Source organism: Microtus pennsylvanicus, chromosome 2 (assembly GCF_037038515.1).
Source record: "Microtus pennsylvanicus isolate mMicPen1 chromosome 2, mMicPen1.hap1, whole genome shotgun sequence".
In the NCBI taxonomy this organism is placed as follows: Eukaryota; Metazoa; Chordata; class Mammalia; order Rodentia; family Cricetidae; genus Microtus; species Microtus pennsylvanicus.
In genome coordinates, this window is record NC_134580.1 from 129,055,363 (window position 1) to 129,078,116 (window position 22,754).

Sequence of the window (22,754 nt, forward strand, 5' to 3'; positions counted from 1 at the left end):
GAAGAGATCTTAGGTTGGTTCCAGGGGGCCCAGATAAGCATGCCCTAAATGGCATTGTTTGAAGTACTGGCCAATTGTAATGCAGCCCTAGTCTCAGACCCCACCCTCCTCTTCTGTCTTGGGACTTTGAGCCCACCTAGCCAGCTACATTGAACCAGGTCCTGAGCCTCCAAATTTGGTGAGCCTCCTAATTAGGAGGCGTCTGGGAATATGGACAGGATATCAGCCTCAGAATATGTCCTGGGGTCTCTTGGGCTGAGAGTAGAGAATCTGTGATATAAAATATGCAGCCCCTTCATGCCCCCGTTTCTCCTACTTATCCGGATCTTTTCTCCCAGGAAACAATGAAGGGAGACAGCAGACATCTGAATGAAGAAGAGGGTGCCAGTGGGGGTGAGGAATGTGTCGTTGTCAATGGGAACTGTAGTGACCATTCCTCAGACACTAAGGATGCTCCCTCACCCCCAGTCTTGGAGGCAATCTGCACAGAGGCTGACAGCACACTGGAGAGCAGAGGTGAGCATCATAGCTCTGACACTGCAGGCTCCGTGATTGGTCTCAGCAGAGACTGGCTTATTGGTTATCTTCTGTTGATACGGGCTTCATCATGATCGGGAGATGCTGCCGCTTTGCCTCTTCCTCTTAGAAGCTCCCAGACTACCTGAAAGACCTCCACTACTACTGGTTTGGAGTACCCTGTATTGTCCCTTCTTGTCCTTGACCTCTACAGTGTCCATTAGGACATTCTGAAACGGCTAAAAGTGGCCTGTTTCCCTGTTTATCCCAAGAGCTGTTTGGCCATGGGAAAGTTGGAAATGTAGCCTGTCAGCCAGTTACATGTCATGGACTTGGAAGGAATGGGCTTCTCTTCCTCCTTAGATATTAATGCTTATTTTGTGGAGAGGAAGGCAGAAGCCAGGCCCTCTGTTCTTTTTCCCTGTGAGCTCATGGAGCTGATGAGGGACACTGGTTTCCTAAAATGACTGGCTTGGGGTTGGCCCAAGACAGAATGTTAAGGATACATTTTAGCAAGGCCACTCTCCAGCATATCCAAATATCCTTCCTGTATATTTGAAATTATGTCTCCCTATCTGTCATCAGTATGCTATTAAAATAAAACTCTCCAGGCTGGTGATCACTGTCCAACTTCCCAAATGTGGACTCCCAACTCTTCCTTGCAGGCCGCAGATCAAGATCAAGGCTGTCAAAGAGGGAGGTCTCCGGCCTGCTGAGTTACACTCAGGTACCACCTCTTCTCAGCATGTGGTTTTGCACCTTTCAGTTTAGATTGCCTGAGAAACCAGACAAATGAAATTCTTTGCTGCACCGGAAAGTCTTTTATTCCTTCCTTCCTGTATATTTGAAATTATGTCTCCCTATCTGTCATCAGTATGCTATTAAAACAAAACTCGACTCATTCTGGAACGGGATCACCTTGGCCATGGTATGTTTGGTGTTTGGTTGTCTGTCTGAGACAGTTTCTGGTGGCCTTAACCCACACGTCTCCTGTCCTGTCACTTGTGTTGTGACTAAGTTGATTGGGTGCCTGGCAGGCAGCATTCTGCGTTAGAGTCACTTCCTTAACTTGCTGGTGATCTGGGATTTCTCTTCTCAACCCAGTTTGAATTTGTGAACGATCATGTGATTAGCAGGTGTGAAATTTTAAATAGGGAAAAAAAAACCCCAGGTGAATATAGGATGTATTTATGTATTTTGGGTACTCGTAGGATAATGTCAAGGGAATGATGCTTCTGTACCATTGCTTCCCTTATATCATCCTCTTTCCTTTAACATAGGACCTGACAGGAAATGGAGATGGTGAGGCAGAGGATGGGGATGGTGATGATATTCTACTGATGCCAAAGCTCACACGTGAGACCAAGGAGACCAGGTCACCCTCTGAAAACCCAGCTGTAAGTGCCATCTGCCGAACTCAGGCACCTCCTACCTTTCCTGGGCCTGCATCAAAATAAGGCTTAGACAATTATTTAAACAAATTTTTGGACACATTTGATTTTATGTGTGTTGGATGTTTGTAGGCCAGTGACAACACATGAGAATAGTTATACTTCCAGCTGGAGATTCCAGGGACCAAACTCAAGGAGCAGCAGGCTTTGGCAAGTTCCCTAATCCACTGAACCCCTTAGTTAAGTTTTGATGTCCCCCAGCCACAGCAGGATAATTTAGATCATAACCTGAACCTCAAGATTTGACAGAGTGGAGAGCAGATGAGTGTCCAATGAACACACTGAACATGTCACCAAATGCTTGATGAACTAAGCCACTTAACTTTTGGTTATCTTCAACATTTTCTGACTACCATCCCATTGAGGAGGCCTTTGCAATCATTTGCTTTCCCCACTAAATCTCCAGGGTAGTGAATTAATGTCACCAATGCAACAACAGGCTGTATCTCACCCTCACTCTGTGATCATGTCTAAATGCAGATCCCTGCTGATGCCAGGAGATGAGACGTTGCTTAGGTGTGTGGAACTCCTGCAACCCTGGTGCCTGGGAGCTGGAGGCATGATCAGTCTTCAGGTCATGGTTGACCTGCCTCTCTTGTGATGCATTGCAGACATGCACCTCACACCTGGTTGCAGCTGCAGCTTAAACCCAGAGCTTATACAAAATAAGCTATATTCTAGTGGTTTAGCTATATTCACAACCCTCCAATGATCTAAACTTTGGAACACATCTGTCAGCCTCAGACATTGCTGGTTTCTTACTTGTTCATTATGCCATTTCTTTCTCATGACTAACGCATGTGATGGATTTGTAGTTGTCTGGGTGGTGACTCAGTTGCCTGTTGCTTCTGTGAGTCATTGTCTTCTATGAGTGTTTGCCCAGGCTCAAGAAAACATTGAATAGGCTGGTATATGCAGTGAGTTCTAATCCACCCTTGACCAGAGAGGAATAAATAATACCATCTCAAACAAAACGAAACAGAAGAAACATATACCAGTCAGAACAAAAAACAGGCAAAGAGTTGTTGAAAAGGCTGCTACTGTAATATCACCTTCTATGAGTTTGTATTCCCCTCATTGTACACATAGAATTCCAGTTACTTCAACTCTTGTTTTTGAACTTGGCTCTCCTACGTCAGTCTTTTTTTCTTAATTTTTTATGCGCATTGGTGTTTTGCCTGTGTCTGAGGGTGTTGGGTTCCCAGGAACTGGAGTTATAGACAGTTATAAGCTGCCACATGGGTAGTGGGGATTGAACCGGGTCCTCTGAAGAGCAGTCGGACCTCTTAGCCTTTGAGCCATCTCTCCAGCCCCCTGTGACATGCTCTTAAATGGTGGGATTACAGGCAGACGATGCCACACTAACCATCAACTGTTGTATAGAATTTGAATAAATGGTGGCCACAGGCAGGTTCACACTACTCTGAGAAAACTGAGCTTTTCTGATGTGTGCCCCATCCCCAATGCTTTCCTAAATAAGCCAGCATTTTGAGGCTTGAGCCTTTTGAAATAATGCTTGGCTTAATGTGGGTGTGACCCTTTGGAGGTCGAATGAGTCTTCCACACGGGTCACACATTAGATAACCCTGCATACCAGATATTTATGTTACTACTCAACTCCTTCAAAATTAATTATGAAGTAGCAACGGAATATTTTTATGACTGGGGGTCACAATATGAATTATAGTAGAAAAGTTGAGAAATACTGTTTAAGGCAAACAACTGCTTAGTCTCTATGTGCTGCTGCCAGTAGTCAAATCTGCTGTGACATGGGACTCATGTTTATATCCAATTGTCTTCTTCACTTCAGGTCAACTTGAGGCTGTCTTAAGGAAAATTGGGAGCCTTCATTGGTTCCCCTGCGTCCCTTCACCTAAAGTCCAGTGTTTATCCTTTCTTACTTTCAGATGCGAACCCGAAATAACAACAGTACCTCCAGGCTAGGGAGGCAAAGAGCCTCCCCCAGAATCACCCGAGGCCGCCAGGGCCGACACCATGTGCAGGAATACCCCGTGGAGTTCCCAGCTACCAGGGTTGGTCCTATTTCTGATTGCAAGATCTGCTTCACTCACTGCATAGCACTGACTGTGTGGAATGTAACCTATGCTTTCTTCATGCTCCTGCCTTGCAGGCTCTGGCTTCTTTCTTTCCTGACTCATCATACTTGGAATTACTTTGAGGGGGCAAGAGGTCTCTGACCCACCTTGGAGCTCAGCTCAAAGCCACTGGTGTCTTCCTTGCATGTCTCTTATGTCTTTTCCTGCTGTCTTGAGGCAACCCCAGCAGGTTCAGAACATTCCACGTGTTTCCAGATGCACAGGAGCCAGTTATGCAGAGACTCCATCCTCTCTGAGCTCAGCTTCCAGAGCCTCTCTGGTCCTTGCCTATCATCACACTCATACTGTTTATTCTGTCTCCTACCTGGGGGTCGAGTGACTGCCAGTCCCTGTCCCTGTAACCCTGTCTTCTGGGGAGCTGGTTTGTTCTTTCATGCTCAATTCTCAGGGAACCTGTTGGGTACTGTTTATGTACCCTCTTCTGCTTTGCCAATGGGTCTCAATCTCGTCCTTCTACCTATAGTCTCGGAGGCGTCGGGCATCATCCACAGCAAGCACGCCATGGTCGTCCCCTGCCAGCCCTTCCTTCGTAGAAGAAGGGATATCTCAGAACAGCAGTATCCCATCAATTGACTTGACCCAGGACATCGATCGGGAGAGCATGGACACTACACAGCTGGAGGCAGAAGGCAAAGATGGAGACAGCACTGAGTATCAGGTACCACTGAGAAGGGAACCCAGGTGCACAAGATCCCCAAAGTACAGGGGAAAGAAAACTTTAAGAATCAGTGACTCGCCAGGCGGTGGCGGCACACGCCTTTAATCCCAGCACTGGGAGGCAGAGGCAGGCGGATCTCTGTGAGTTCGAGACCAGCCTGGTCTACAAGAGCTAGTTCCAGGACAGGCTCCAAAACCACAGAGAAACCCTGTCTCGAAAAACCAAAAAAAAAAAAAAAAAAAGAATTAGTGACTCAATGCCCCCCTACCCCTCGACTTTAGTTTTTCAAGGTGGTTCCTCTGTAACAGCCCTGGCTGCCTTGGGATTTACTTTTGTTCCAGGCTGGCCTCAAATGCACGGAGATCCTCCTCATCTGCCTTCCAGGTGCTGGAAGCACTGCCTAGTATTTTATTTATGTTTAAAAGATTGTGTAAGATTGTGTCATAGCATACACATAAAACCCATGAGGCAGAGGCAAGTCTGATCTACATAGAAGTTTCATGCCAGGGCTATATAGTGAGCCACTGTCTCAAAAAAAAGATTTTGTATAACCAAATCTTTGTTTTACCGAATGCTGGGAATATAAGAATATGCTACATGAATTTCTGTTAATTTTACTAGAGTTATAATCCAAAGACTTTCCAAATACAATATGGCCTTTTCTTTCATCCCCACCGGCATCTGAATAGTCACTATGTGGACTTTATTTGTGGACAGTATTTATGGCCTGGGACATTTTAAACCAGTTTAGACTGTTGATCTATATCACCAGGTAGTCTTCCTCTGTGTGTGCATATGCATCTAGACAATGTCAAATTTTGTATTGCTTCATAATACCTACTGATGTCCTGTATTGGTTTTTGTGAAGCGGAGTTATAGTTAGCTAAGGGACATGTAATCAAGGATGGCCATGGTGTTTTTTTTTTTAAAGATTCGTTTATTTATTATGTATACAACGTTCTGCCTCCATGTATGCCCACACGCCAGAAGAGGGCATCAGATCTCATTACAGATGGTTGTGAGCCACCATGTGGGTGCTGGGAATTGAACTCAGGACCTCTGGAAGAACAGCCAGTGCTCTTAACTACTGAGCCATCTCTCCAGCCCTGCCATGGGCTTCTATATATTTTTAGTGACCTAGCTCAGTGGCATAAAAACGTGGTATAAGAAAGACACTTGGTACCAAGCATCAACTGAGTTCAATCCCTGAGATAGGGACATGTGTGTTGCACACATACAATCAGATATGGACACAACCATACCAACTAAAAGTAAAAAAAAGTCCATAAAAACATTTATTTTTCCTGGGCCCCTTTTTGTACACCACTGAGCAATTGCATGCATCATTTTATGACCAGCCTTTTTTTCTTGCCCTTGGTCAGGGTTCACCTGCCTTGGTGACTACAGTTCTTCCTGTTGGTTCTTCTTCCAGGATGACAAGGAGTTTGGAATTGGTGACCTTGTGTGGGGAAAAATCAAGGGATTCTCCTGGTGGCCTGCCATGGTGGTGTCCTGGAAAGCCACCTCTAAGCGCCAAGCCATGCCCGGCATGCGATGGGTACAGTGGTTTGGTGACGGCAAGTTTTCAGAGGTGAGTCCTGTGGCAAGGTGGGCTCTTCCTACCAGAGGCCTTGCTTCTCTTGGGGTGGCTTTGAAGTCAACATTCTGTTTATAGATGCAGTAAGTTTGGCACTGGGACTGGAGTTAAGAAAAACACTTCTTGTGTTACATGTCTGGAGTGGCCATAAACTTCTTCATTCTTATGCTTAGTGACAGGGTCTCATTGTAACTCTCTGGTTTATGACTCAGTATATATAATAGGCTGGCTTTGAACTCAGATATTCCTAGCTCTGCCTCCTGAGATCTGGGACTCAAGATGTGTGCAGCCTGTCTACCTGGAAAGTAGGGAAGCAGCATTTACATCAGGGTGCCCACAGTTGCATGGCACTCAAGTGCCAGGTCAAATTCCATGCTTTGCCTTCAGTGGGCACCCCCCCCAACAGGTATTGTGAAACAGACAGAGAGGCTGCATAAAGAAACTCTGTCTCATTAAAAACAAAACTGTATTAGCTAGGTAGGTTCTTCATCCCATCAGCCCTTATTTGAATATTACCTGTTAAACACATAAGATCTACTTTAAAATATTTCATCAAAGATGGTAGTGGCGTATGCTTCCTTTTTTTTTTTTAAAGATTTATTTATTTATTAAGCATACAATGTACTGCTGGTAAGGAAGGCACCAGGTCTCATTACAGATGGTTGTGAGCCACCATGTGGTTGCTGGGAATTGAACTCGGGACCTCTGGAAGAGCAGTCAGTGCTCTTACCCTCTGAGCCATCTCTCCAGCCCTGGCGTATGCTTCTAATACCAGCATTTGGGAGGCAAGCAGATTTCTATGAGTTTGAGGCCAGCCTAGTCCACAGAGGGAGTTCCAGGACAACCAGGGCTACACACTGAAACCCTGTCTTGAAAAAACAAAAACACCAAATATATAAAATCAGCCCTGCAGTGGTGGTATATACCTTTAATCCCAGCACTCAGGAGGCAGAGGCAGGTGGAACTCTGTGAGTTCAAGGCCAGCATGGTCTACAGAGCTAGTTCCAGGACAGCGAGAGATGTTACACAGAGAAACTATGTCTCAAGAAAAAAAAATTTTTTCATCAGTATAGGTATTTCCCAGCGTTTATTTCTGTACATCATGGGAGACCGGAGGAAGGGCCTCAGATCAGTATCCTGTGGTTCTTGTCTCTGGGCTTAATGACAGTCATGAGCTACCATCTGGGTGCTGGGAATCTAACCAAGTACTCTAGAGGAGGAACCCTTAACCAGCCCTCTGCAAAGATTTTGTGATTTCCTGGTAGTGTTAGGCTGATGCCCAGGAAGGAGTTCCTGAGGTACAGCACGCAGGTGAGCGAGGTGGCATTTAGGACTTTGTTGCATTTAATATTTTCTTCCCTACCAGTTGGGATTCTCTGACTGTTTTCCTGAAGTGGATCCAACATTTCCGTGAGTAAGAATAATAGGCCATTCAATCTGACCTGAGAGGTTACCTGCAAATGTCAGCTTCAACAGCAGAGGGAGCAGTAGGACTTGTTGCTTGGGTGTATGTCTCTGAAGCATAAAGAAACAGGGACATTGTGGTTGTTTTGAGTCAGTGAGACATAATTACTCACTTTTAGAAAGGGTCAGATGGCAATAAGGGGTGTCATGGAGATGGTGGGTTATAGGACATAGTTTCAATGTGCCATGGTCCAGGGAAAAGGCCAAGACCTGCCCAGAACCTGTTTAGCTCACTCATTGCCTTACTTTTTACTCACGTTGGCTAGAGCATCTGGCACTTGTCACCCATGGTGGCCACACCAGAGCATGAAAGTAAGCACTGCTTGCTGTGACATCCCATATGTCCTAGAATTGTGATAAGCAGCCTGAGTCACCTTATTATATCTTTGCACTAGTTAGGAATTCCACCCATAATACATTTCTTTATCTGCATAAGTCAGGTTGCCATTCGTGATCAAGACAGGTAGTACTTATTGGTTGGGAGTCAACAGGTACCACGTACACCCAAAGGTAAAGACCATGTTCAGATAGATACTTCAGGGACAGTTTCAGGGACGTTCACGCTGTTCACACAAATGTATGCACACATGGGCGGGCCACAGGATAGATCTAATTTTGCTTCAGTTATCCTTCTTATCCACATCTGGAGTTTCTCAGCTGCCAAGTCTGCTCTGTGTGTGATTTCTCCTTTGCCCTTCATATTTCAGTCCTGGCATCTGTCAGGTATCACCAGATTGGCTCTGGGTGAGCTAGTGCACATCAGGCTCAGATGTGAGTTGATCGTAATCTTATTTTTATCTCCTAGGTCTCTGCTGACAAACTCATGGCCCTGGGGCTATTCAGCCAGCACTTTAACCTGACCACCTTCAATAAGCTGGTTTCCTATAGGAAAGCCATATACCACACTCTGGAGGTAACATGGGTGTGGGTGCTAACTAGGCTTCTGTGGTCGCATAGTGATACTACTAAAAAGGGCTTTTTACCAAGCTCTGAACAGGATTTCTAAGCATAGAGGAGACAGTTTCTCTTACTATAGTTGGAGACATTTTATCCCCGAGAATCATGAGGCTCTTGGTTTACCACACTCACTCTGGCCCTAATAGCCCTGTTGCCACATCGAAAAGTGCCTAAATAATAGGTACCAGTTCTGGATCCCTGACATACTGAGTGCTTGACTGTACCCTGCAGAAGACAACTGGAGATGAGATGGGACAACCCTTGCTTCTACAGTTTCCTCTTTCAGTTTTGAGAAAGGGTTTCCCGGTAGCTATGGAGCCACTCATGGAACTTTCTCTGTAGACCATGCTGACCTCAAAATCACAGAGATCCATCTGCCTTTGCCTCCCAAGTGGTGGGATTAAAGGCATGTGCTACTACTGCCCAACTTGCTCAGCTTAATCAATCTCTTTTTAGGGATCTGAAAATATCTCGGTCACGATGTCTCTATTTCTCAAAAGCAGATCCCTTTCTCATAATGCAGCCCAAGACAGTTGTCCAACTATGAAAGACACCAGTGTTCAGGGAATGCAGGCCCCAGCAGGAGGAATCCCTGGGTTCACCCTGGCACATACCTCATTGGCTCACTCCCATTCATGGACAGACGTTGCCTTTATTTGTGTCTTGGCAGAGAGCCAGGGTGCGAGCTGGCAAGACCTTCCCCAGCAGCCCGGGAGACTCACTGGAGGACCAGCTGAAGCCCATGCTGGAATGGGCCCATGGGGGCTTCAAGCCCACTGGCATTGAGGGCCTCAAACCGAACAACAAGCAACCAGGTAGGAGTGAATCTATATCAGTGCGGATGATATAGCCCTCATCTCATTCTCATTGGGCCAAGCAAGCAAGGCCTACTTGTTACCCTGTAGACCCCAGTTCTGTTAAAACCTCTGAAAACTTGAGGGCCATCTCCTGCCTTGTAGGCTTCCCTGGCCATATTGTTGCCACGGGTGTGTGCAATTAATCTTTCCCACATGTCCAAATTTATCCTTTACCTTTGTGGCCATTCTTACTTAAAATAAAAAAATAAATACATTTTGCTACCTGCCATTTTGGCAGGTCTCTTATCTCCCTGAATATACCCATGATTCTGCAGAACAAAGTCAAGGTTGTACCTGAACGTCCCCTAATATAATGTTTTTGTTTTGTTTTCCTACAAAAGTGGTTAATAAGTCGAAGGTGCATCGTTCAGGCAGTAGGAAGTTAGAACCCAGGAGACACGGTATTCACTTACCATCTTTGAAGCTTCTGTTTTCCTCCCTCTATCTTGCAATCTCTTGGCATCTATCTACAGGGTCACTGGAGAAGAATCAAGTCACCTAAGTTGCCTCCCCCTCACTCCCCACCCTCACTGACCCCAGGCTAACCACGGGTGCACAGCCTTCTACACTGTTTTGTTTATCTCACCATCTCTTGTTTCTGAACATTAATGTCATGTACGAGCACTGGTAATTGTCACTCTGTCATCAAAGACTCTTTGAATTTTGGTGTTTTTAAAATAATATGGAGACTTGTTCAGGGTTATAGTCTCTACTGACTATCTCAGTGACCATGTCATCACACCTCTTTATAGATTTTGTTGGGTTTATAACTTTATTTCCTTGCCAGACCATGGTGGAACATGCCTTTAATCCCAGCACGCAGAAGTCAAAGGCAGGCAGAATGCAAGACCCAGCCTGCACAGCTAGTTCAAGGACGGCTAGGGCTACGCAGAAAAACCAGTCACAGAAGAGAAAATTATTTTCTTAGTTGGAGGAGTCATATTTAATAATTTGTATTATGATGAGTCAATACAAAAACACTAGAATGTGAACCACATTAAAATATATTTTTAAGGGCTGGAGAGATGGCTCAGAGGTTAAGAGCACTGGCTGCTCTTCAAGGGGTCCTGAGTTCAATTCCCAGCAACCATATGGTGGCTCACAACCATCTGTAATGAGATCTGGTGCCCTCTTCTGGCATGGAGGTGTACAGGCAGGAGGAATATTGTGTATATAATGAATAAATCTTTTAAATAAAATAAAATAAAATATATTTTTAAAACAGGGTCTGACGATAGCCCTCACTGTTCTAGAATCTTCTATGTAGATTTGGGTGATCTGAACTCCCTATCTGTGCTTTCTGAATGCTGTCACTAAAGGCATGGACTATCAAACTCAGCAATAAAAAATCAATTTAATAATTTTCTAGTTATGGAACAACTGAAATTAGTGTTTATACATTAATCTACTTTCAAAATTATTATAAAAATTTAGATTTCAGTTTTTTAGTGATGTCTTAAGATATATCGGTTTATAGACATCACCATATTAACTAATTGTAACATTAGCTAAAGTGGATTCCATTAAGTCAATTTGATTGAATCCCTTGATAATTTGGACGTGACTCTCAGTGAGAAATCCCGTTCCTATTGGCAATGCAAATACCCAATAGCTCCATGCCCCCATTGGGCATTGTGGTGGGCGTCACTGTAGGACCTCAGCCCCAGCTGTGCTCAGCCTGTGCTCAGGGCTGGCTCTAGAAGGATGGATTCTCCTCCACACTCCGATGTGGAAGCCCCAGGAGCATGAGTCTGGCCTGCTTCCCTGTGCGGGGAACTTGGAACTGGCTTCTGCTCTGGGTTCCCCTCTGGGGCTCTCTACACCATCCCAGTCCCCTGCTCTAGATGCAGCTGGATCCCAGGCACAGCATGGTCTTGATCCTAGGCCTGCCCTGTCTCTTAGCCTTCGGTCAAGTCTGTCTGCTTACCTTCCAGAGAACAAAAGTCGAAGACGCACAACCACCGACTCTGCCTCTGCTGAGTACTGTCCCCCACCCAAGCGCCTCAAGACCAATAGCTATGGCGGGAAAGACCGAGGGGAGGATGATGAGAGCCGAGGTGAATTTGGGGGGGAAGGTGCAGCAGCAGGAGCAGCAGGTCCTCAGGACCACTGCTCTGGGGTTCAGAGGTGCATGGCTGTGTGGGAAAGGAGACTCCCCACCTCATCTCACACCTGTTCCTCTTTCCTCCACAGAACGGATGGCTTCTGATGTTGCCAACAACAAAGTCAGTCTAGAAGGTACTGTTGTCTCACGGTCCTCCCTTCTTGGGTGCTCCAGGCTTGCCTTAGCCAGGTTTTGATTTTCTTCATGGTTTTAATCCAGAGCCCTGGGCATTGACCTAGATTAGGACCACTCTTGCTCCCTGTGATCCTAAATTTATTAGACCAAGCAATAGGATTTCCTTCTATTTTTAACTGAATCTGACTTTGTCCTGAGGTTACTGACCAGGGAGATCACAGTAGTGTCCTGAGGTTACTGAGATGCATCATTTTGGCCAAGCTATTTGCCATTGTCCCAGTAACTTGTTTTCCTTGCAATCATTTTGGCCCAGCACCAACCTAATAGAGTTTTTGAATGTGTGAGAAACTCTTTGCCTTCCCAACTTTCTTCTCCTTAGTCCATAGTGACCGTTGCTTAGTAGTGAGTGAGAAACTATGTCCCTAGACCTGGGAAATGTTTGTTTGTTCAATGCCCTGTTCCTGTTCCTAATGAAACCACACAAAAAAGCCAAATTGGGCTTGAGACAGGGTTTCTCTGTAGCTTTGGTGCCTGTCCCGGAACTAGCTCTTGTAGATCAGGCAGGCCTCGAACTCCCAGAGATCCACCTGCCTCTGCCTCCCTAGTGCTGGGATTAAAGGCGTGCACCACCACCACCCGGCTTTTGAGAAGTCTTAGTAAGACTGACTACTATAATACCTGGTCAAGAAGACTTGCAGGCTGTCCTCTTGACACTGTGAGTACATAGACCGAGTAAACAGTGTTTTCTTCCTTCCTTCCTTCCTTCCTTTCTTCCTTCCTTCCTTCCTTCCTTCCTTCCTTCCTTCCTTCCTTCCTTCCTTCTTTTCTTTTCTTTTTTTGATTTTTGAGACAAGGTATCTCTGGCTTTGAAACCTAGAAATCTCGTAGACCAGGCTGGTCTTGAACTCAGAACTCACCTGCCTCTACCTCCTGTCATCTGCTAATCAAATTCCAGTTAACATTACTGCCTGTATTTGATGTCCACGAAGTATATGAACTAGAAATATCCAAGGCAGTTACTTTAACTTCTTTTGTAGGTAGTTCTTCTGGTATTTGATGTTATTCTTTTTGACAAACCCCTGGATCGTATTTTGTAAAAGTTAGATTGAACATAGAAAACAGTCATTGACTTGGTACTGGGTTAGGCAGAGTTTTAGATTGTTAAGGCTCAAGGCTTGAGCTGTTGATGTTAGGCCCTTGATATCCGTAAACTCTGACACTCCGTTTTTCCCGCAGACCGCTGTTTGTCCTGTGGTAGGAAGAACCCTGTGTCCTTCCACCCCCTCTTTGAGGGTGGGCTCTGTCAGGGTTGCCGGGTAAGTCTGCCTGCCCCTTCCTCCTGCCCCTTCCTTCCTCACCCAGGCTCCCAGCACAGTCCCTGCTCCAGGCCCTAGTAAACAGTTTCCCAGGGCACATCCCCCACTTCCTGTTTGGGGGACAGGTACTGCAGCAGAGAAGGCCCTCCATGAGGAACTCAAATCTCATGTACTGTCGCTTGCTAGCCAGGCCTGGCTGAGGTCAGGTCTGTGGTCTCACGTGCTTCTCTCTGGCTGTCAGGACCGCTTCCTGGAGCTCTTCTACATGTACGATGAGGACGGCTATCAGTCCTACTGCACCGTGTGCTGCGAGGGCCGCGAGCTGCTTCTGTGCAGCAACACAAGCTGCTGCAGGTGAGTGTCGTTCCGTGGGGCTGGACGAGGGCCTCGGATCCCCGGTGTACCCCACAGTTCCTGCAGGCAGCTAGAAACAAACAATATCTGTGGGATCTTCTCACAAGTATGGACTGCAGTGATACTTACTGCTGGGTTCAGGACAGATGTCCCTGGGAGGTCAGCCCTGGGAGGTTTCTGTTGAAAGGGTCTAGATTTGAGGGGAGTTTGAGCAATCCATATTCAGGAAGTGATTTGTTACCGCATAGCTCAAAACACGCCGTGGCAGGAGGCTGAGCATCAGGTGGAGTGGTCATGCCCTGGGGAACTGACTGGGCCCGCAGGACAAATGTCTGTTAACTGCGATGCCCATTCTCTCTGCATACTCTGGTACAGGTGCTTCTGTGTGGAGTGTCTGGAGGTGCTGGTGGGTACAGGGACAGCTGAGGATGCCAAGCTGCAGGAACCCTGGAGCTGCTATATGTGCCTCCCACAGCGCTGCCATGGGGTCCTCAGGCGCAGGAAGGATTGGAACACGCGCCTGCAAGACTTCTTCACTACTGACCCTGACCTCGAGGAATTTGTAAGCCCGAGGCTCTGTGCAGTCTCATGCATTACAGTCCCTGGGAGTCTAAATCATGTTCACCTGTGAAAACATAAGTCTGCTGTTCTTAGAGGCCTTGGCAGTTGCCGCTCAAGCTCCCTATCTGGGCCTGTGAGTCTGTAGGAGGCAGCTGTGCCTCCTATCTGAGGACAGAATGGCCAGCCTGTGCCAGATACATTCTTACCAGTCCCCATCAAAGCCCCTGGGCATAGGAGGAAGCTGGACACTCTGAGGGATTACTCTCTCTTTGCTTATCTGGCAGGAGCCGCCCAAGGTGTTCCCAGCAATTCCTGCAGCCAGGAGGAGACCCATTAGAGTCCTGTCCCTGTTTGATGGAATTGCGACAGGTGAGTTGAGGCAGGAGGCTGAAGGTGTCTCTGCCCCGTGACAGTGAGAACAGTAGTAACCCGGATGTCACGTGTGCCTGTTCTGGCTCCACTCCATGGCCTTTGCACCTTCTCACACTGTTCTATGTGCGTGTGTGACAGGAAGCATGCATTTGCCCCGTAGACACATGGGGAGATCAGGACAACTCTCTTGTGTGGGTTACCCAGGTATTAGGCTTGGTGACAAGTTCCTCTATCTGCCACATTCCCTCCTTGGCCCCTTTCTAAAGGAACATGTTTTTTGTTTGACTTGTTTTCCCTCTGCTCAAGCATCTGGAAGTTTCCTGGCTACACACGCAAATGTTGTGATAATTAGGCAGTGACCCTTAGCCTTGGCTCCTTTCTAGTTTTCAGTTTTTGTGCACACAGGATTCAGTCAACACGCACAGCCCTCTCAGGTCTGCTGTGGCTCCTGTACGGTTCTTGGTCCCTTTTTCAAAGCATAGCCTATATGGGCAATGCGGTGATGTCCTCTGGAGTCGGCCACAGATTTCTTGAAGTGACTGACAGTAATGGAGTGAGGGGATCTTCATTCGTGTTGGGGTTCAGGAAATCAACTGTGGGGCTCACGGCTCTGCACTTGGCCTCTTATTTCTGTTTGATCTCCCACAGGGTACTTGGTGCTCAAAGACTTGGGTATCAAAGTGGAAAAGTATGTTGCCTCCGAAGTCTGTGCCGAGTCCATCGCCGTGGGAACTGTTAAGCATGAAGGCCAAATCAAATATGTGAACGACGTCAGGAAAATCACAAAGAAAAATGTGAGGGTGACCTTTTTCCTGGAGTTCATCTCATCTTCCTTATCCTTCTATACCCTGGGCCCTCCTTGTCTAATGCCATACTGTCCCCATTCCTCAGGTTCAGGGGTGCAGGTAGGAGCAGCTGTGAATAGTTCAGAAAAAAAGTGCAAATAGGGCAATTTGAGGTATAATTCAAGATTGGTTAGTTCTGATAGAACAAGAGCATTGAGGTATCTGGGTCAGATATTTTGGGGTGACAAAGGATGATTTTTGAATTGATATTTTTTTTAAGTTTCCCACAGAATCCAAGGTTTTAGTTCTTTTCCTCAAGATCCTATCCCTCTGTGTTTTCCCCTCAGATTGAAGAGTGGGGCCCTTTTGACTTGGTGATTGGTGGAAGCCCTTGCAATGACCTCTCCAATGTCAATCCTGCCAGGAAAGGCCTATATGGTGAGTCGATTAACTGGGATGGTGACCTCAGAGCCACTCTCAGCAGTGGGAGTTCATCTGGAATAGGCTGCAACGGCGCTTTCGGGAGTTTGATCAGCCTTGCTCGTACATAGCCTAGGCCGGATCATGTTCGTCATTCCAGGGCACAGCAGGTACAGGCTTTACTTTCCTGCCGTGTCCTTGTAAAGTTGTGGTTGGTATTGAACTCTGTTTTCCATTGCTCTTGCCAATACAGAGGGTACCGGCCGGCTCTTCTTTGAGTTTTACCACTTGCTGAATTATACACGCCCCAAAGAGGGCGACAACCGTCCGTTCTTCTGGATGTTTGAGAATGTGGTGGCCATGAAGGTTAATGACAAGAAAGACATCTCCAGATTCTTAGCGGTGAGTAAACCCAGGAGAGCCCAGGCAGGGAAGGTAGCCCTTAATCTAAAGTATGCTTAATGATTTCCTGGTTGGAGGGCACTGTGGCTTGATCTGAGGATGAACAGCAGGAGGCCCTTTCAACTTAGCTGATCCCTTTAGCTCACCGCATCCTTGTTAGTGGCCCTTCTCTCGGGGCTGTGGGGAAATGAGTAGGCTTTTGTCTTTCCCTTTCTTGGTTTGCTCCTCTTTAAGCTTTATTTTGTGTGTGTGCACACAGGCACACCTGCCAGGCTGCGTGTGAAGGTCAGAGGATTACTCTGGAGTCCATTCTCTCCACAATGTGGCTTCTGGAAGTCAAACTCTGCTCACTCCTGCTGAACCATCCTGCTGGGTCTCTTCTTCTGTTTGAAGATGGTCTCACCTACCATTGGCTTTTCTTGAACTCTTTAATCTTCCTGTTTCTGCCTCTAGAGAGCTGGGATTACAGGTGTGCACTACCACAGCTGGCTTACAATTTATCTACCCTAAGTGATAGGGCTGTCTTGGACCCTTGTTTAGGTGTGCATACATTGCCTGCACAACCTTCTGCAAATAGAAATTTGACATGAAGCAATGTGGGCAGGTCTAATCCTCAGCTCTTGACCCTCCTTCCTGTGTTGTTCTCTCCAGCAGCCTCTGGGCGGGAACTGTCTGTCTCATCTCTTGTTTAGGTAGGAAAGGTTTGTCACCTGCCAGGTCACACCTGGCCTTGGGGTGTCTCCAGCAGCTCCCCTTCTCTTCCTGCAGTGTAACCCAGTGATGATCGATGCCATCAAGGTTTCTGCTGCTCACAGGGCCCGATACTTCTGGGGCAACCTGCCCGGGATGAACAGGTAAGAACCCTGAGCGGGACAGGTAACAGACGGCGAAGTCTGACTGCCACTGCCACAGTGCTTCTCAACCTGCGGGCGATATTGCAGTAGCAATATTACTGTTAGGAAACAGCAATGAATTAATTTCACCTCAATATAAGAAGCTGTCTTTAGGAATGTTAAAGCACTGTCTAGAAAGGCCTGGCTTTCGGATCCTCTGGATGACTGGAGCAGGACTTCTTGGGCAACTGCCTTGCTCTAGCTACAGGGGGGATGTTTCTCAAGGACCCCATGATGTCTGAGAACTGTGAAGCCTCCCTGTTCTTTCTGCTGTGCAAAGGCCACCAGGGCAATATTGAATGTCAAAGTCTCCTGAGGTGAAGTGGGTCCTGGGGACAGAGCTGAGGTGTTAATTGTAGCATGGTGGCTGGAGAAATGACAGCTCAGCCTTTAAGCTCAGCTTGAGCTTACTGGCCGTTTGTTTCCTAGAGTCATGGTGCTATACAGCCATCTGTAACACAAATGGTCTCAGACCCTCCTGTCATCCTAGGGCTCCGGAACTGCATGTAACACATGCAAACCATTCAGAAAAGTGTAATCTGTGTGCTTCCTTATACTCCCTAATCCACCTATTATAGTTTGCCCTTTATTTCTCTCTATATTCTACTTCCTGTTTCTCTGGATTCTTCCATGTCTTTACTGTGTATCTGGATGTACCACAGATTGAAGGCTTAAAAGCTACCATGCACATCTAAGGGAAAATACACAATATTTGACCTTTTGTTCTTGGTTATTATTTTTTCCTGGTTCCATCCATCTTCAAAGTTCATTATTTTGTTTTTCTTAACAGATTAACCATTCCATTGTGTAAATGAACAACAGTTTCACTATCCATGAATTGAGAGGCATCTAGGTGGTTTCTAACTGCCGTCCATTATGAACAAAGAATGGCTGAGAAGTAGGAGGTGTGGGGAGTCCTCACCATACCATCAAGAGTACTATGGTATATCTTGGCAGATCTATTGCCAGCTTCCTGCGGAGCTGCCATACTGAGCATAGTGCCTGAGCCAATTTACGTGCCCTCTAGCAATGAATAAGGGTTTCCCTTTGCCCTTATCCTTGCCACCAAGAACAATCATGACTGGTATGAGATAAAAAAAAAATCTCAGTTATAATTTGCATGTTTTTTCTTTTCTTTTCTTTTTTTTTAGTCTTTTTTCACTTATTCTGTCAGTTTTTCTTCCCTCAGTTTACTTCTCCCTCCCTATCTCTTTCTCCTTGCCCCTCTCTCTCTTTTTTCTTTTTGGAGACACGGTTTCTTTGTAGCCTTGCCTGTCCTGGAACTAGTGCTGTAGACCAGGCTGGCCTCAGAGACCGCCTGCCTCTGCCTCCCAAGTTCTGGGATTAAAGCCGTGTGTCACCATCTCCCAGCTATAATACTTTCATATTGGCTAGGCATGTTGAATTTTTTAGGCAATTATATGTCATATTTTGAGGACTTGGTTTACTATCTCTGTTCCCCATTTTGTAGTTCTTATATAGTCTAGATAATAGCCCTCTATCAAATATATATTTCTCCACAAGATGGTGTCCACTTCCCTGTGTTAATTGGTCTTAGTGTTCTTTTCCATGCAGTCTGATGTCCTCTTGTCTTCCGAGGGTGCCCAGTATGCATGTCATACATTCACACACAATAAATAAACAAACATAAATTTTTTTTTATGGATAGCTCAATCTACCTCTTTAGATTTCTCAGTATAGATTTCCTATACTTTTATTATGAATCAAGTTTTTTAGTCAAGGTAGTTTATACACAAGCAATTCACTTTGTAGAGGTCTTCTTAGCTCATCTGCGTTTGCTTTCAAGACCTTGCTAATGAAGATGCACAATGAGACGGTATTAATCATCTTTTACTCGCCATAAGGTCTGACACACTTTCATAGGGATCTGCTGACAAAGTGTGGCTAGAGGTGGGAGGAGCCTGTAGTAAGGCAGACCAGTTTTGTTTGTAGGAGGTATTATTGGTCACTTAATCACTGGAGCTTGCTGAATTCGTGGGTACCATACCATGTTCATTCTTGGGATAGCCTATGCTATTTTACCCAGCCATCAAGCCCTTTCACTGCTGCTGTGTTGCTCGTTCAATGGTAGACTCTTGATGCCTCTTGTAGAGTAGACAAGATAACAAGGAGGGCAGTAGGTACGTTCAAGACTGTGAATGCAGCTTTGCCAATGTGGGTGGGGACGAGGGCTCCTTCACAGAGCAGAGGGAATGCAGTCATGTTCAGATGGCCTCTGCATTGTGGATCAATGGGTTTCCCAAGATAAGCTTCAAGATCAATGTGCTTAGGTCACGATCACCTAAGAAAGAAACTGCAGGTATATGTGTAAGTAATTCTGTTTTAAAACAGTGCGACGGACTTACGTCAGCATTGGAAGTCATGGGAAGTTGCTAAAATGATATGCATTTGTCTGGTGGCATGAAAAAAGAATAAGGCAAGCCGGGCGGTGGTGGCGCACGCCTTTAATCCCAGCACTCAGGAGGCAGAGGCAGGCGGATCTCTGTGAGTTCGAGGCCAGCCTGGTCTACAGAGCTAGTTCCAGGACAGGAACCAAAAGCTACAGAGAAACCCTGTCTCGAAAAATCAAAAAAAAAAAAAAAGAATAAGGCAAAAAGACACGAATGAAGTGGTGAATTAGTCGCAATCCAAGAGGCTGTCAAACACTGGAGTCAAAGGAGTTGTTAGGTGTAGTCAGCATGTGGGCAATGAGAGGAAGAGTCTAGTTTGACAGATGAAGCAGTTGAGGTCTAGGCAGAGACAGAATGCACTAGCTGATATCTGCAGGCTTATCATCATCCATCAGTCAAAGACATTTATTTGTACAAATTCTTATTTTTTTATTATACTTTGTACTTTTATACTTGTATGTGCCTGTGTGAGCATGCATGTGCTATGGAACGCCTGAAAGCTCTACGTTGGTCTTGGTTCCTGGGCTTAGACTTGACGATGCTCCTACCTATGTTGAAGGTTTGTGTGGATCTTTGAATCTACACAGATCTAGGCTTGCTCTGATCCTTTTCCCTTGGTTTCAGGGTTAGGCCCATGAAGACCTTAAAAGAAATGGGAGGGCTGGAGAGATGGCTCAGGGTTAAGAGCATTATCTGTTCTTCCAAAGGTCCTGAGTTCAATTCCCAGCAACCACATGGTGGCTCACAACCATCTGTAGTGGGATCTGGTGCCCTCTTCTGGCCTGCAGGCATACACACAGACAGAATGTTGTTATGCATAATAAATAAATAAATAAATAAATAAATAAATAAATAAATAAATAAATAAATAAATGTTTAAAAAATAAAAGAAAGAAAATGGGAATTGTCATTGGTCAGCTAGAAGGCTGTCAGGGCTGGATATGATTTCTTTAACTAAACTGCTTCCATTGTGAAGTCTCGATTTGGGTCCTTTAATGAGGCTGCTGTAGTTCATAGCTTCTATGTATAGATGTGGACAGGTTTCTTTGAATCAGTAACAACACTATACTGTGTGTGGGTACTGGACACGGTCTTAAGGCACTTAGGCACAGCCTTGTGCTCTCACTAGTATGGTTTTCATCCAAGTTTTGTGACATGGATATTACCTAAGTGCACTGAGGAAGCAGATTCTGGAGTTGCTCTTGGTTCCATTGCCAGTGCAGAAATGACAGCTCAGAACTCTCTAACCCCAGTTCTTTTCACTTCCATGAACCCTGGCTGCATGGGTTGGTCCAGTAAACCCATGCAGACATTGCTACACATTTTTTAAAAAATTGAATTTTATTTAAAAAGCTACATTCTCTCTTCACCTGACTTGTGAGGTCTCTAGTGTAGACGCACAGGGCAGATGCTGGAGAATAACGGGTTTTGGCTGTTCCCAGGCCCGTGATAGCTTCCAAGAATGATAAGCTCGAGCTGCAGGACTGCCTGGAGTTCAGTAGGACCGCAAAGGTAAGATGCTGAACGGGCTGTGCCGCACCTTCTGGAAAACTGACCTGGGCTCTCTGCACATGGCTCCTGCTCATTCCCTCACAGACCCCTGGTGATGGGTCTCTTTCCCCACAGACTTCTCTCTCTTCTTCAAGTTCAGAGTAACAACCCCAGCAGGAAGACCCAGCCGCGCTCTGCGGCGGTGATGCTGGAGGCAGGGAGGCTGTGCTGCAGGTGCTCTTTGCAGTAAGGACAGTGGCGGATGCTGTTGCCAAAGGCTGTGCTGTGAAGTCACAGATGCACAGTGAGGCCTCAGAGCCTTCTCCTCCGTGTCTGTGAAAAGCAAAGGCCTGATGCTCAAGCGCTGGTGGCCATTCTGAGTCTGGATGATTTCTGCTCTTAATGACCTCATCGACCAATGACCGGTGTCTTGGCCCCCATGTGATCCTTCATGGTCACTAAAATTCATGTAGCATCTGTGGAAGCACAAAGAATCTCCCCAAGTCTCTGTCCTCTCCCTGTGTCTGCCTGTCCCTGCCCACTCTCCAGACTCATGCCTTCATGCCTCTCGTGCTTCTGAGCCTGACCCCACTTGGAAGCCTTCTGTGCTCACCCCGCGATATTGTTTTGTTCTCCAGTTAAAGAAAGTACAGACAATAACCACCAAGTCGAACTCCATCAGACAGGGGAAAAACCAGCTTTTCCCTGTAGTGATGAATGGCCAGGACGATGTTTTGTGGTGTACTGAGCTCGAAAGGTGAGCTGCATCTGGAACAAAGACAGGAAAGGGGGAAATGGGGTGAGAGACAGGATGGTGGACACCTATCTGCATTGCTCTGATATTTTCCTGTCCCAAATTTTCCTTTAAATGAGAAGGCTGAGGAAACGCCTGTTTATCCCCAGAATTCTCCTCCTGGGCCCTTCTCTCTCCAGTTTCTGTGATCTGTTACCTTTGTTGTCAGACCCGCCTGCCTCTGCCTCCCAAGTGTTCGGATTAAAGGCAGTGCCCCACTACCTTCCCTCTCTTCCAGATATAAGTATCAACTATTTCATGAAGATGTTAATGCTCCATATTTCATTCCATATTTATTTCTTTTCTGGTCTCCTGGCTGAGAACGAACTCGCTATCGCCTCTCCTGAATGCCTGGCTTATAAATGTCAGCCACCATGACCCAAGTAATATTTTCTTTTACAATTAATTCTTTTTCAGATTTGAACATAACCCTTTCAACTACATTGCAACCCTCTCCACTCCAATCCCACTCACCCAGTTTTGATGTTGCTATTCCCCATTTACTCATCAAGTGCTGCCCAGCTGTCTTTGTGAGTGGGTTCTTCCCTGATGTGTAATCACTCGGGCTTTATCTAGTACTGGGATTCCTACCTTCCCCCACTCTTTGGGATCTGCTTCAGGCCTGGTACTTGCCATCACAATACTGGGAGTTGATGTGTGCATCCGCTCTCTTCTGTCCAGAAACAATCTCAGGATATTACCAACCTTAGCAATCTCAGCGTCCTCTTCTGTAAAGGTCCCTGGGCCAAGGCTGGGACACTGTAATTGTGTCCATGCTGTGGCTTGTACTGGAATTTGAGAGTTTCAGTTTAATGTGATCGTTGAGGTGTGATTGGTACTGTGTCGATGCCAGGAATAGCAAGGCCGGGGCTGGAGGTGTTGAATTCCTACAGCTAACTTTAGAGTAAGCCTGCGATACTGAGATTCAGTCTTTTTGTCCTCTTTAACTCTGTTGATGAAGTACCTTGGGCAAGCTCTGAATTTATTTTTCTCTAATATTTTGAGGGAGCGGATAGAGAGAGAGTGATTGTGTGAGAGAGCGAGAGCGAGTGAGAGAGCTGTATATGTACATGTGCTGGCGATTATGAAATACTTGGTAT

At 46.1% G+C, this 22,754-nt stretch overlaps 1 protein-coding gene across 5 annotated transcripts in view; it reads left to right on the forward strand.

The window, feature by feature from the left end:
- Positions 1-22,754, forward strand: part of LOC142844247 (DNA (cytosine-5)-methyltransferase 3B) — a 51,816-nt gene that overhangs the window by 27,005 nt on the left and 2,057 nt on the right. For 2 of the 5 annotated variants that reach the window (XM_075962574.1, XM_075962573.1), the window contains 20 exons: positions 339-516; positions 1,182-1,243; positions 1,797-1,913; positions 3,875-4,000; positions 4,548-4,742; positions 6,175-6,333; positions 8,609-8,716; positions 9,431-9,575; positions 11,552-11,674; positions 11,811-11,855; positions 13,093-13,172; positions 13,414-13,526; positions 13,902-14,088; positions 14,372-14,456; positions 15,108-15,253; positions 15,592-15,682; positions 15,918-16,066; positions 16,835-16,920; positions 20,813-20,882; positions 21,500-21,618. In XM_075962574.1, the coding sequence (XP_075818689.1) occupies positions 345-516; positions 1,182-1,243; positions 1,797-1,913; positions 3,875-4,000; positions 4,548-4,742; positions 6,175-6,333; positions 8,609-8,716; positions 9,431-9,575; positions 11,552-11,674; positions 11,811-11,855; positions 13,093-13,172; positions 13,414-13,526; positions 13,902-14,088; positions 14,372-14,456; positions 15,108-15,253; positions 15,592-15,682; positions 15,918-16,066; positions 16,835-16,920; positions 20,813-20,882; positions 21,500-21,618 (2,378 nt within the window). In that variant the 5' untranslated portion in view covers positions 339-344. Of the gene's footprint in view, positions 1-338; positions 517-1,181; positions 1,244-1,796; positions 1,914-3,874; positions 4,001-4,547; positions 4,743-6,174; positions 6,334-8,608; positions 8,717-9,430; positions 9,576-11,551; positions 11,675-11,810; positions 11,856-13,092; positions 13,173-13,413; positions 13,527-13,901; positions 14,089-14,371; positions 14,457-15,107; positions 15,254-15,591; positions 15,683-15,917; positions 16,067-16,325; positions 16,536-16,834; positions 16,921-20,812; positions 21,619-22,754 lie in introns of those variants that run through there. The other 3 variants (XR_012909727.1, XM_075962576.1, XM_075962575.1) reach the window with 3 other exon arrangements.